Raw genomic sequence first — 14900 nt, 5'->3', positions numbered from 1 at the left:
TCTATGCTATAAAATTAGGTCTCTACAGGTGCCAGGAGAATTCCATGCCTTGGCATCCAAACAGCTTCATCACAAGTTAGCAGATAAACTGAATTTCCTCTCGAAGTTCAGGCACTCTCCATCTTCTCTTCCCCGGGATCCGCTTCCCCTCAAGGCCATAGAATGCAGCACAGAACCACTCAAAAGAGTGTTAGAGAAATCCACTGTGGACACTTGAGAAATCCTGTGACAGCACTGTGAGGCAGATAAGCAGAGGCAGGAGGAGAGAAGAGAAAAAAAGGAACAGCTTTCAGAGACTGCTTGGCAGCAAAGTCAGCGCTTGAAATATCTGTGGGGAGTTTGAAAGCATTTCCTAACATCAAAAATGTGAAGAAGAAAAAGAAATTTTGATCAATGACTTATTGCCCTTGATCTAAGCAAAAGAATCCTAGCCAGTCAGAAATAACAGAAATCTGTTTTATTGTAAAGCTTAAGTTTTCTATGTTTTGACAGCTGGGGCTCATGCTTTTGGCTGGGTAATTTGCCAGCCTTAAAATATTCATCACTGAGTTGCCACGTTTTTTGTCCTTTCAAACTGAGCTCTAATGATGAAGGAGAAGGTGCTGGAGAGGTTTTAACCGTAAGTTTTCTACCCTAAAACAGAACTTTGTGGCCTGAGTTCACATGACCAGAAAAAGAGGTTTCCACTCCCTGGCCAAGTTTCTGGTGAATCACTTGCTGGTCACTGAGCCAAGATTCACTTTCTGGAGCATGGGAAGCAGTGGATCACTTGTGATGAAGATAGCTGCCTTGCCTTTGTTGAGAGGAAATGGATTAACAGTATGTATTCTGTGCACAGATCTTGAGAGAACTGAACTAAAATATTCCAGACTAAAGCCTCCTTACCAAGAAATAAACTGGAACACGTTACACAGAAAAGTCATAACTGATTCTGAAAATGATCAGTGAAATGCTGGTGTTGGTGGCTCCTGGAACAACTCAGATGTCTTACAGAGTACTCATGAAAATTAGTGTCACAGAATTTATTCTTTTTGATGCAAACCTTCAGATTACTATTCCAATGTTGCTCCTTCTTAATGCATTGTACACTTATTCTAAGAATTCACGTCAGGCTCTTCTGGTCCTGTGCAATTTTTTTATTCTTATGCCTTGTTTTCATTTAATCATTTGGTTGTTATTGTTCCATTTCACACCTGTGTAACTTAGTAGGCTTTCTTAGTTGAGCATAAGGGAAATATTGTTCCCAAACTAAAAAATGTTAAATAATTTCATATCTGCTAGGAAGGCTGAATTCCTCTTACAGAAACTCAGGGTAAGCCTTATTGACTTGGTATCTGAAAAGCCTGCTTACATCAACTCTGTCCTTAGCTTCCTCTACTTGTCACAAGCGATCACTATTTTTGTCACTTCATTTTATATCTACAAAGTCCTTGCAAGTGCTCAACACTTCACTTTTGAGACTGACCTTTAATTTTCTGGATAAGGAATTAAAAATTTCTTTGGGGATATGAAGTGATAACAAATGTCTTTCACTTAGGGACAAGTTAATATGAGAAGAAGTTGCAATGCAGAGACTAACAAGTAAAAACTGAAAGTGTGTAACTGTGTAGGATCTGGTTCTTCAGGCAGTTTCAGGCTGACCACCTGATAGCTTAATTGGACAGCTGCACTGTGAACTAAGGTCAGAGAGCATCTCAAGAGTTTATGAAACCAAATTTCTAAAGGGCCTTTGATTTAGTCTTCAATGCTACATAAAGCCAGGGTGGGGGACTAAGTGTACAGGCAGGAAGCCTGCACTGAGAGATGCTGCCAGGAAGGACTGGACACTGGGCTACCATTTAGGAGAAGATAGGCACTGGCAGAAAGGGGGAGTGGTGGAGAGCGAAGTCTCTCTGTCATATTCTGGCATAAAAAACAAGGTCAGGACTTAGAAACAAACTGCATCTATTAACCTTTGTGGGTTTGGCTTATATCAACTTCCTGCTCTATTCTGCAATGATGAAGCCTCATCTCAAGTCCTGTGTGCAGTTTTGGGCCCACAATATAAGAAATATATAAAGCTATTCGAGAGCATCCAAAGAAAGGCTATGAAGATGGTGAAAAGCCTTGAGTTGAAGTCATGCGAGGAGCTTACCTCATCCTGGAGAATAAGAGGAAACCTCACAACAATCTACAACTTCCTCATGAGGAGCAGGCAATGACCTCTTTGGTGCCCAGTGACAGAACCTGAGGCAGTGGCCTGAAGTTGTGCCAGGAGAGGTCTAGGTTGAATATCAGGAAGAGGTTCTTCACCCAGAGAGTGGCAGGGCTCTGGAATGGGCTCCCCAGAGAAGTGGTCACAGCACCAGACTGTGTTCAAGAGCTCAACAGGCATTTGGACAGTGCTCCTGAGTACAGCGTGTGCTTCTTGGGGTTGTGCTGCGCAGGACCAGGAGTTGAACTTGATGATCCTTGTGGGTCCCTTCCAACTCAGGGTATTTTATGATTCAATGAACTAGCACTCTCCCAGGACAACACAGGAGCATGGTTTGTGCCACACCGCTTGCCAGCACTGTTCTTGATGAGCAATCTGGATGTAGCTGTTCTATTTTGGGCAGAAAAAAAAAGCTTAGAAGCATGGATACAAGTCATGCAGGGACATTTGCAGGGCCAGAAAACAGGCCTTGGCTTGTTTTGTTCTGCAATATAGTTCTCACACCAGCATCATGCCAAATACACTGTATCATTTGAGGAATGCATTTATTTTGAGCAGGACTGACACTTGGGAAAGTGAGTGACACTGGTGAAAACAGACAGATGTTTACTGATTCAGTCTTCACATGCAAAACTGCTGGTGTATGTTCAAAGTAATCTTCTGCAGATGTATCTCTTCTTAACATCAGAAAACAGCAGCCTAGTGTATTTTCCCATTTGATGTGATTTGTTAATCTAGTTCCTCTATGTATTCCAGGGATACAGCTCCTAAATTTAAAGCTGCAAACAGACTTGTTCTCTCAGCATCCCTGTAAGATATGTTTAATTTTACACTGACAATTTTCAAATATTTCAATACACTCTGGCTAGGTAAAACACTAAGGAATTGCTGTAACACAGTGACGAATTAATGACTTGCTTGATAGTGCAAGTTCTTATTTTCCTCTGTCAGCTCTTGGGTTAGACATTTTGGAAGAGTTTAATCAAAATCCTCATCAAAAGCCAAATGAGTGGATTTTAAAGAAAGTTTAATTACAGTGGTCAAGCCACCCAGCATGATTTGCTTGATTTGATTAACATAATGAGGAGCTCATTTAATGAGAAATGCATTAATTCATTCAAACAAGTGGTTTTATCAGTGGTATTAAGCATCAACCCAGATTATGTACAGCAGAAACTATTATAGCAAAAATTGAGCAAGGTCAAAGCAGTAGTCATACTATAATTACAAGCTCTCAGCTATAATCTACCAGTTGAACTTGGGTAGTATTCAGCCTGCCCAAAAAAGCAGGATCCCTATTTTAAAAAGCCCCCAAACCGTAAAGTTTTGCTCCAATTCCACAGCTGAGATCTGCATCTCTTTCTTTCAAATGTTCAGAAGATTTAGGAACTGGGACTGAATTTTTTTACTTTCAGATGGCCACATAGATATTAGTGCAGATATTAGTAACAAATGACAAAGAGCTCAAAGGAACCCTGCTACCACTCCACACCCTTAAAGGAAAGGGATGTTGTCTGTTTGCTCTTTGTTTTATCTCTCCCCTGATCCTGTGATGTCTTAGGGATGCTCCCATCCCTAACCTGGCATAGAGTGACTCTGGGGAAAAATTAGTATTTCAACTTTATTTCAACCTCCTTGTTTCAGGACCTCTTCCTGTGGGTGTTGCACAGCACCCTCCACCCAGACCCCCCACTGGCACCCCTCCTCTGGTGATCCCTGCTCTATTTCCCAGTAGCTGCCAATGCTCTTCTCTCTCCTACGCTGCCCTGACCACCCTTCGACTTTTGCCGTGCTCCCTCACCTTTACTCAGGCCATTTGCTATTCCTGCAGTGTCTGTGCTGCTCCTGCAGGAGCTGCCTTTCGTGCTGCTTCCTACTGTGCCTGTACAGCACTGAAACTTCTTTGATTTTCAAGTGCTCTACTTCTCAGCCTGCTTGGCTGCCAGAGTACTCTCCAAGTAGTGTTGCACAGTGGACTTAAGCACTGTCAGTGGCATAGTTTCTCGTCAGCTACCATCAGCAGCTGGTAAAGGAGACCAGGCTCAAAACTGTTCCCTAATTAGACAGAAGGCTGGTCAAGGAGCTGAGATGTGAAGAACAAGCCCAGTTGCAGATGGGATCCTTCAGGATTAGATGCACACATACAAGTGAAGACTGGCATGGAGGCAAAATTTTACCTCCTGATTAAGTCAGCAGGAATATGACAGTAAGACACTATTATTAGGGTACCTAAATGAATATACGTACCAAGGTTTACCTGCAGCTTTGGAAATTTGGATGAAGATCTTCAAGAAATAAGCTGAAGCAGAGAACTAAAGATGTCAAATAACAGACCTAAGGATTTATTTGCTATATTAAAAGAAAACGAGCAAGAAAATCATTCATGCTGATCTGAAAACTATAATCCTTAGGATTATTTCTGCCAGTTGTCTTTAAACCACAAGGAGATGAGTAAAAGTTGGAATTGGAGTCCCTTGATTTTAGAGAAATCTTGGGATTTGCCTATATGTGACTACTGCACACCAAGAGGAACCCGTGATATTGGCATAAAAAAGTCTGCACAGAGGAAAGCTCTAACAGTGATGACTGCACCGTACACTCAGCAAAGCTATTCCTGAGGGGAATTCAATTCCTTCTTGGAACAAGCAGCACAAACAGCATACAGGACTCACTGCAGAAGCTGCCCCTCGGTGTCACACTTAGTATCCCTGAGTGGAATCGACATGGGAAATCATAAACCATAAATTTTTAGAAGATCATATCTTAAACGACTTTTCCACACTATCTCCCAGCCCAGCCTTCAAGCAGATAATCAACATTACTAATGTTATAAGCTGAATAAAATTCCCCAAGGACCAATATATCCCACCATTACTAGAGTGATAAATGCAAAATTGCAATTTATCTCCACAGCCCTCAAAAGAACCATGAAAAACAATGGACCCTCGTCATGTCTTTCCCTGAATGCAAACTACTTCTTATGTATTATGTGCCCTCTGTACCACAGTGAACTCACACTGACAATTCCTGCATGAAAGAAAACCATGGTTAATAACAAGAAAATGTCTCCTAAGGCAGTTATTCTCTGATCATTCAGCCTTTTTCCTAAATGATATCCTACAAAAGACATTGGAAAGACTAAGCCAGGATTAAAGTTAACAATTTCACAGGATACCAAAAATTGTTGATTCTAACAACAACACTATTTTTATGGCACATTACAATTTACATCACATATGACTTGCTAATCTCAGTTTCTCAGGAGATAATTACCTGTGCATTTCTTCCATCCTGTGTTCAATAGAGCTGAAGACCTTATTACCTCTCCTCTTACTAACTTCCCCTCTGTTCCTTTAATCTCAAAATACCTGACTGATTAATATGATGAAATTGAACTCAGAAAAATTGCTTCTTACCTTTGCTTATCTGGCAGCTTGCTAGCTATGTCCCTCCTTCTGTTTTTTGCTCCTTGATCTTGTCTGACTTTTTCCTATTATGGGTACTGATAACAGATACTGCCTTTCTCCACTGATATTCCCTCTGAGTGTTATGACACTTTCCTATTTACCAAAAAAACTGCCGAATCAGCCTTCATTTTGAAAATATCAAGCCCTGTTACAGATATGGATCCAGTTCTGACTCACATATGCCTTTCTGAATAGTGATATGGCTTCATTCTGGCATTATCCAAGCTCTCAGCTGCTTCAAAGAAGTATTTGGGCTTAGCAAAGAGTAAAAACACAACTTATCTGGCCAAACATCAGTCACTATTTCTAAAAGGAAAGGAAACACTGCTAATTCAGATCTTTCTAAAATGAAAGTGAACTATAACATGGACAAGATTCAGGAATATCTTGTTCAGCCAGAGCAGTTATGTATTACCCAACTGAGTCAGAAATCACAATTTTTACAGTCACTTCTTTCTGATACTTCCCAGATAGTGAACTGGTCTTTGGAAACGCCCATTGCAATGATGTCGTATATTATTTCCTTCTCCCTTTCATGCATGGGGTTCAAAAACCTCTTAACTTTACTTCTCTTCATCCCAATTCCATAACTTTAAGCAGTAACAGCTCGGGAAAGGTTAGCCAGTATCTTAGGACTGTGCTTGATATAATTTTGCCTACAGACTTTCAGTGTGCAGTACCACATGCATTAAAATATATGGACCTATCACTTAATGCATTTTAGGAAGTAATAAATAAGCAAACCAGTACACAATGCTCTGAGGCAATACGCAGCTCTACCACCTCCTGCCAAATTCTGTTCCCTTCCTTGGACTTGCAGAAGTAGCAGGTGTTGTTGACTTCCACCACATGCAGTCCTTCCTGCACACCTGAAAGTTGCTCCTTGTAAACAACTACCTAAACATCATATCCAGGGCAGAATTACTACACCCTTCTTTCACCAAAATGCATTCAGAGGAAATTCAAGACATGATTAAGGAAAGCAATATAAAACATGTATTCCTCATTTTGTACAACTAGGGGTTATCTGTGGCCCTAAGGACACATGAGACCTGCCACCTCAGTGCTACCATGTACAAAGAAACTGTTTATTCCATACGTGTCTGTCACCATGCAAAAGCTCAGAGAACATACGGAAAGGATTTTTTTCAGGTTCAAAGGAAAAGCAGGCCCCACATCTCTTCCTCCTACTCAGATACAAACCAGAACCTTGCTCTGCTAGCCAGTACATTCAGCACTGATACGTGAGATATGTTCAGCACTGATGTGTGAGAACTGCTGACATCCTGTAAACATTTGGCAAATGCAAAATATTTGCCAAGAACCTAAAAGGCAGGGTGTTTAAAGCAGCTCTCCTCACTGGCTTTCCTTAGCAAGGTGTGCCAGGGAACACGTACCCAGCTACCAGTCCCAGCGCTGGCTCCAAAGAGATTGACCCTATAGTACACGGTACCTTACATCCCATCGAGCCCTTCTTGTCTTTTGGCTGTGCCACTGCAACGAAAGTTTCTTGAAGAAATTGAGATGTTTCTGGAAGAGCAAAACAGCTCCTACCACTCACGAGCCAATGTTTTACTGCACCTGAGGCACCTGCAGCGTGGCTGGTGCCACCATCAGCCTCTTTGCCGTAGGGAGGCAGACAGATTCTGACTTGGCCACCCGGTTCAGATGGCCAAGAGCGCGCTACAACATCTCGCTGCACCACTGCAGATTTGCACATCTCGGTTCTGATCATCGGAATAAACACACAAATTCAACTCATTCAACGTTGTTCCCCATTCGCGAGCATGAGGATGGTGGTGGGGAGAAAGATGAAGTGTAGAAGTAGTGTGAGATGAGGACGCCCGAACCGCCCGACGACGGAAACCATTTTTCGTGGGGTGCCTGCTCAAGAGCCCTGCGGGAGGGCGATGCGGCAGGAGCACGAGGCACAGCAGAGGCACAGCAGAGGCACGGCGGAGGCACGGCAGCCCTTACCTTCTCGTTCTTCCTCTCCTCGGGTTTGGCGGCAGGCCCGGGCGCGGTGGGGCCGCCCAGGGGCCCGCCGCCCATGTCCCCGTTGAGGTGCGCGGCGCTGACGTTGGGCGGGGTGATGGCGGCGGCGGCGGAGGTGAGCGGGATGAGGGGCCGGGCCCCCGGCGCGGGCGGCTGGTGGCCGTGCTGGGGGGACACGGCGGGGTGAGGCCGGATGGCCGCGGCGGGCAGGCGGGAGGGCGAGCTGGGCGTCCGCAGAGGCGAGACCGTGGCCGTGGGTCGCTCGGGGGCCGGCGCTGCCGGGTGCGCTGCGGGAGGAGCACAGGCCGCGGTTAAATCCCCCTCGCACGGCCTCGATGGGCCCTTCAGTGGCCGTAGCTCACTGGGTCAGAGCACGGTGTCAGCAACACCGTGGGTTCGTTCCCCTTACGGACCATTCACTTGAAGAGAATGATGATCGCTGTGGGCCCCTTCCAACTCAGAATGTTCTGTGATTCTGTCTGCGAAGGTGCCAAGGGCCCGATGAGGACATAAGCTCTGAGCCTTTCCCCAGGATATGTCACCCTGCAAGTGTTTTTGGCCAATTCCCCTCCTGGCTGTAAAGCGCTGTCCAAAGTCGCCAAAATTGGCTTGTTCCCCGCAGTGGTGCCGATGGGGAATGGCATTCACTATCCTTGCCCATGTCTGGAAATAAATACCTAACCTGCTGCCTTAAGAAAACCAAAACATTCTCTCGTTCCAGGTGAGCTGTTTCCTGCACCCCCAGGTCCCCCTCCTAACGTGATTGTTTCTGGAGCAATGCAACACGGCACCTAGGGGGTTAACCCAGATGATCCACGCTGACCCTGCAGACAGCAATTACAAAAGGAGGTCTCTTGTTTCAGCCCTAACAAAATGATCAACATCACATCACTGTGCTGCACAGGATAAATTAAGCAGAAATTCACCGGAGGATTTCTGAGCTCAGCCTCCTCTCTGCCAGCAAAGTCCCTAAGGGACTATGCAGTGCCTTTTAGTCTGGCTGCTCCTGCAAAGCAAACCCTGTCTGTGAGCAGTGGGAATCGGGAATTAGAGCTCCCCCATTTAACGGTGACTGTGACACGCTGATGAGGTCAGCTCCCCAGGGATTCCAGAGCCTGTTGCATGCTTCAGGATGAAAAAGATGTGACAAAGCTCTGGGTCCATTTCCACAGTTATGTTGTTTGTGATTTCCAGCTTGGTTGATTGCTTAGGTGTTACCTAAATAGAGCTCCACTTCAAGTGTGTACAGTGTAGAAGCTGAGGCCGTACTTTGACATTCCCTCACATAAATGATTCAACAGTAGGACTGGCTGGAAAGTGCCCCTTTCTTAAATGATTTCAAGGTTTCATAATCTTGTTTAGTTCTGTCTCAGTGCAAAACATGCTCACTCACCCCACAATAACCTCTATTTTGGTCAGGTTATTCACCTGGGATGTGAAAACATAGATTGTGATCATTGCACTGTTTTCTTATGTGGAGAACAGCTCTGGAAAGCCATCAATTCCCTTAGCAACATGAGCTTGTACAGCTCATGGTTGGTCTGGTTGAGCTACACCCATTACTGGCAAAAAAAAACTTTGAGTCCAGCAAATCAGCTTTTGACCAAGATACATTTTACTAGAAAATTTCTGACCCACTTTGATCTGTCATTTTCTGACAAATTCATCTGAAGGACAAACTTTTATGCAACTGGAGTTCACTCAATCTATAACTAAACAACAGTGCTAGAACAACTCAAACCACTAGTTTTTATTCCTGTGGTTATCAGTGGCACCCACTAGCAGGGATTAGATTGATAGAGTGCCATTAATCATACTCACCACACCAGCTGAGCACTCCTGCCAGGAGGGAATTTCATCTCCCAGTCTTCCACCCTATTATCTGATGTGATAATGAACATGATGGGCCAGTCATCCTCAGATTAGCACCTCAGAAGTTTATGATTCTCCCTCAGAGTCGCTCCTTGACTCTACAACATCTTTTTTTACTAATGTTTATAGCAAATCAGCTGCACTATCTTTAGCCAGTCTGTAACTTGATACCACTTTACCATGTAGCCGGAGGAAGGCCCTAAAAGTTATTACAGACACCTTCAAGACTATTTTCATAATTAATTACCATCACTCCCAGGGCTACCAAGAACATGCACTGAAAGTCCAATTCACTTCAGAAAGCCAGGCAAGGTACCCTGCTAGTTATCTGAAAGTGATTCTCTCCTGATTTTCCCATTTGGTACCTGAGTGATGAGCAATGTTGCTATGAGAAATCTAATTTTTTGGGATGGCTAAGCTTGTAGGATCTAGGTTTTGAACTACTGTTTGTAGGGAGCAATGGCTTTCCTAAATTTAGAGAGAAAGCATACTAATGGAATTTCTCTGCAGGTACCTGGATGCAGAATACTGATTTGATAATCATATGAGGTACATCACCTCTTTCATGTAGGACTTGGTGTTTCCAGACACACAGGAAACATAAAACATGAGAAACAGTAAAAGAAACGGCCTGAGAAAAATCAGCTCTGAGCAGAGCTCTCACATTTTATTCTGTAGATTCATCTGATTACTGTTACAATGTATGCCTTTGCTCTGGGATCTCGGTCTGGACTGTGCTGTGTCAAACATGCTGTTAATTAGCAATGCTCACTGAAGGCTATTTTTGTTCGACACCACTCATATTTCGTTTTGGGTGTATTTCTACATTAGTAGCCTTGTAGAAAATTGATTTGTTACTCATGTATATTGCAAGCCAAGAGAAACATGATTTGAATACTGTGCCAGCTTGCTTCTCTTGGAAAACTTTTCCAAAAGTCAGTGCAATTGACCTGTCCTGCAGGGGTCTGGCCCACAGGATGCTGGTGATGACAGGCATTATGGAGGCAACTACTGATAATCATGAAAACTTCCTTTATTTATCCTGGCAAAGGTTTATTTAATTAAAACAACAATCTCACGAACCTTCTGGAAAGGTTGGAAAATTCTCTGCTTAGGAGGTTTTGGAACAGCTCTGTGGTCCCTGGATCACCCTGTCTGCCAATGCTTTGGCACTTTAGAGATGTTAGGGTGACCTAGAGGAGCAGTCTTAAATCAGGGAAGCTGCTGGGAGGTGTGGAAAGGTGTGGGGTATGCCAGGCCTCTGGGGCAGAGCAGTCTGTCACCTTGGTTTCAGGGGAGTCACCTGCCTGTTGACATGGACACAGGAAGTACTAGGAACATCCTAATGCTTCCTGAGCACTTCACCCAAATGGGGACATTTTTGACTTTGTACTCTGGGAGCAGGAGATCTTTTGGATGGGTGTGACTTCAGAGGAAAGCAGCACTTTCTGAAGCAGACAAAAAGAGGATAAAATGATTATTCTCCAGTGTGACATGGACACCATGTGAAGCCCTGCACTGTTTGTTGAGCGGAGGAGTCTCCACTGTTTGAGACTGAGATTCTCAAGTACTGGATTATGTTTTCTTCCCTTTGGTCTGGACTGTATAAGAGGTGAGATTAGATGGTCATAATGGTGCCTTCTGGCTTCAAAAGGTATGAATTCATGACTTACTCTGCAGGGTATTTCTCATTTGTGTTTGCTCTGTTTTGTATCTAAGACCTCAGTTTTCAGCAGTCACAGTCATTACTGATCTGCCTTTGTAAATACAATGGCTCACATCCCTATAAAATATCAGAAACAAAATGTTTTAAATTTTGCTCTATAAAGTTCCACCACATGATTTACTTTATTCAGCATCAGAAGTTGTTTAACATCAGGGAAAGGGGCATAAATTGTACTCTAGAAAATTGTGCTGTACATCAAGAAAGGGAACCTAGAAAGAACAGAGCCCCCCTGGTGCAAGAAGCTCTTATTCTCACTTCAAAAAGGTGGCAGCATTTTTCAGATCTTTTGCTTTACTACTAGCACTGGGTCCCATTCTGCCTAATAAATACCTTTCATCCCTGAAGCCCAATGAAATGCTTCTTAATTTCAAGGCATGTATTTCTTGCTCTGCAATAAGGACAGTATTTTTTTATCAGCAAGCCAACCAGACTCAGAACTGTTAATCTTCTCAGTATACAAAGTGCTTGCTTTCACTCAGATAAATTGTATAAATATTTGTAAACACTACAATCTATTTCAGCTGTAGCAACAGAACAATCTGATAAACACAATGTGGTTCCCAGAGATCAATAGAAACCCATAAATATTACTAGCAGAGAAAACATACTCTATCACCAATGGACAAACTCCACATTGACTGGGCTAAAGCGAGAAAACAAGCTGTGGGGACAGGCACATTCTCGAGGGTTGCACTCGAGGGGTACCACATCAATCCTGCCAGTGCAGGAGGCACAGGGTGAGCACTTACCCATCTGCATGGCACTGCGGGGCTGGCTGGCTGGCTGCTGAGCCGAGTACCTCAGGCAGTTATTCAGCTGTGGAGAGGCTGCCTGCAGCTGGGGATGTGTCTGGGGAGCAGTGATGGGAACAACTGGTCTGACAGCTGTGGTAGCATTGCTGTGACCAGACACAATGGGGTGGATGGCTCCTGGGGCTACTTTTGTTGTTGGAGCTCCTCCAGCTCCGCTGTTTCTGGGCTGCCCAGCTCCCACTGGCACCCTGCATGGAGACAAGTGCACAATGGAAGCATGCTGCAGAGACCCCAATACCCAACCACAGTGCTGATAAATACCCACACCTGCTTAGGGGGTTTAACATGATACTTTATCTGTTGTTAAAGTAAACTGAGTTATTGATATATACTTATCTGCATAGGATGCATTTGTAAGTGTGATAGGGGTATTTTCACCCCTTTATTCTAGAGGAAGAAGTGCAGGGTAAAAATAGAAAAGTTAATTTTTCTCAGAATGTCTTTTATTACCCTACATTTCTGTCTGAATAGTTTCTAGTAAAATCACAAATCTTAATTCAGAGGAAACAGGTATCTCCCAGATGTCACTTTGTGTGCCAAAGGCTATTTCCCCTGGAGTGATAATTAAAATAGGCTCAGAGATCTTTTCTTTGGACCAAACCTGCATACAGCCCTACAGGGAGAAACAAAGATGGATAACACTAAATCTGTGTGTGGCTATGGAAGGGGACTGACAAGCTGCAGATTTAACTGGGCTTGGCTTGGCTGAACGCTCACCCTACTGATGTAACCAGTCCTAGCTTAGACTTGCTAAGGGAATGCAACAGGGACAGGAATGCAGCTGAAAAAGAAGTTCAAACAGTCATTGGCACCTCTGTCACTCCTCACTTTTAACTGCATGCATAATTTGTATTGAACCTGAGTGGCCAAATAGACCTCAGAGGGAAGGGACAAGGCTTCTTCTCCTATGAATTGAGTTCAGACTGCAGCATGTCTTGATCCTCTTAGCAGTGAGCTAAAAACGCTGACTAGGACAGAAGGACACTTAGGAAGACAGAAAGACATCAGTGGACAAACTCAGCTGGTGCTGATCAGCTCTTTCTCTGTGTTTCTTACTCAAGTTCCTGAATAGTTTCCTTCCCCAGCTATAGATGCCGTGAAACAGATGGATCATTTTGTGCTGTTTTCTTCTCCTGGGCTGCTTCTTGTGCCAAAGTCCTCTTCCAGGAAAGGACAGCACAGGGATATGAGGCAGAACAAAGTAAGGTGGGGGAAATGGAAATGAGACAGTGCAAGGATTTAGCAAGAGAGGAGAGAATAACAGAAAAAGAGTCAGCTATGGGATATGGAACTGGGGGAAACTGTGGGTCCCCAAGATTGCATGGGAAGACAGAGGAGAAGAGCAGAAAGGAATATGTTGAACATTCTGGTCTGGTTCAGAGGACATTGGTGACAGAAGAAATAAACCCAAGAAAAGAGTGGAAAGCCGAAAGAGTGGAATTCTGATGGAAAAAGACCAAAGCACAGGCTGGAGGATATGGTCCAAAGGGACAAAAGAAAGCTATGCCTTCTCCCCAATCCTCCCTCCCCCTAAAGTCACAAGAAGAAAGACAACAATGTGGTGTCATTGACTTGACTCATCTCATGGTGCAAAGTTTGCCTGGATTACATTTTTCTAAATACATCTGATTTTCTAGTTTCTTCTTTTTTTTTTTTATAAGTCTCCAGGTTGGGAAAAGCTGGGAATCCCACCAGATGGAAATCTTGAGTGTCTGTCATCTGCTGTGAAGAACTGGCAGGGTGGCAGGAAGGTTCAGCTGGAGCTGGCTTGGCCATCTGTACTAGATTGCGTTTGCCAGAAAAGCACATCTAACAGTCCACTGAGAGCTGTGTTCAGGCAAACATGCACACCGACAAGTACAGAAACTGTCTATGACTCCAACAGACATGGATGGACATTGGATGTGGCAAATTTTCTCTGCAGGCCTGTGCCTGTCTGTCCATTTAAAGAGTTTTGTTCTTTTTCTGTAATGCTCCACTCACACGTGTTTTGGCAGCATATAAATCTAGTTCAGTGTTTTTAAATTCACAACTTCTTTTCCTTGGGTTTTGTAGGGAGTGGCAGAAAAACGTTTATGAATCAAATCCTCTGTTTTTCTGTCAAAGGGGAACAAAGTACATTGAAAGTAGTGCAAATAGGAGATTTTGTTGCTATCAGATTTTTATTGCTGTTCTCACTGAGGGTGATTTATACAGGAACTTAATTAGCCCACAGGATCATAAATATAATCATAATGCTGCTTTCAGGTTTTGTGGAAAGCACTTTTGCCCTTTAGCACTTCTCAGTCTTATTCCAGCTGTGACATGCTGCATTTAATAAAGTCTTGCTGATTCAGATAACCGACCCTTCAGCCCAAACTTCCTTACTAATTAAGAGCTGAAGAGACAAGGAATGAAGGCAGCCAAGAGGCTTTAAAAATAAGGTAAATACATTTAGGTTGATGAACAGTGAAGAGCCAGTGAATTAATATTTGGGTTTCCTTAATGAAGTGCAATATTAGGACTGTCAGCAGGCTTAGTTATTGCCTTCTGATACCTTCTTAACTTTTGGTGTTACTCAGAACACATGCTACAGACTTGACATAAACTTTAGATGCAACAAAGCTGGATCAGTTTTTCAAGATCAACAATGTCTGAGTTGTGAGGTACCCTTCTCTGGAGAGGAGTCAAAGATGTTGGAGACACTGTGCATGTGGGAGGAGAAGGAATGAGTTCAGTTTGCAAATCCACAGTTGCTCTAGAGGAGATATGGGCATACATATGCCAGTATTCACGTGCAAGGAACACATAGGGCAAACAGTCTGGGACACAGAGATGGATTTTCTTCTCAGCTT

At 43.7% G+C, this 14900-nt stretch overlaps 1 protein-coding gene across 1 annotated transcript in view; it reads right to left on the bottom strand.

The window, feature by feature from the left end:
• SH3RF3 (SH3 domain containing ring finger 3) overlaps nt 1-14900 on the bottom strand; it is a 242854-nt gene that overhangs the window by 23239 nt on the left and 204715 nt on the right. The window contains exons 10-11 of the mRNA XM_062487937.1: nt 12007-12254; nt 7639-7949 (exon numbers count right to left, since the gene is read on the bottom strand). Coding sequence (XP_062343921.1) covers nt 7639-7949; nt 12007-12254 — 559 coding nt within the window. The remainder of the gene's footprint in view (nt 1-7638; nt 7950-12006; nt 12255-14900) is intronic.

This window comes from Cinclus cinclus, chromosome 2 (genome assembly GCF_963662255.1).
Source record: "Cinclus cinclus chromosome 2, bCinCin1.1, whole genome shotgun sequence".
Lineage (NCBI taxonomy): Eukaryota > Metazoa > Chordata > Aves > Passeriformes > Cinclidae > Cinclus > Cinclus cinclus.
Note: the sequence above shows the minus strand (reverse complement) of the source record. Positions and strands in the feature narration are given on the sequence as shown.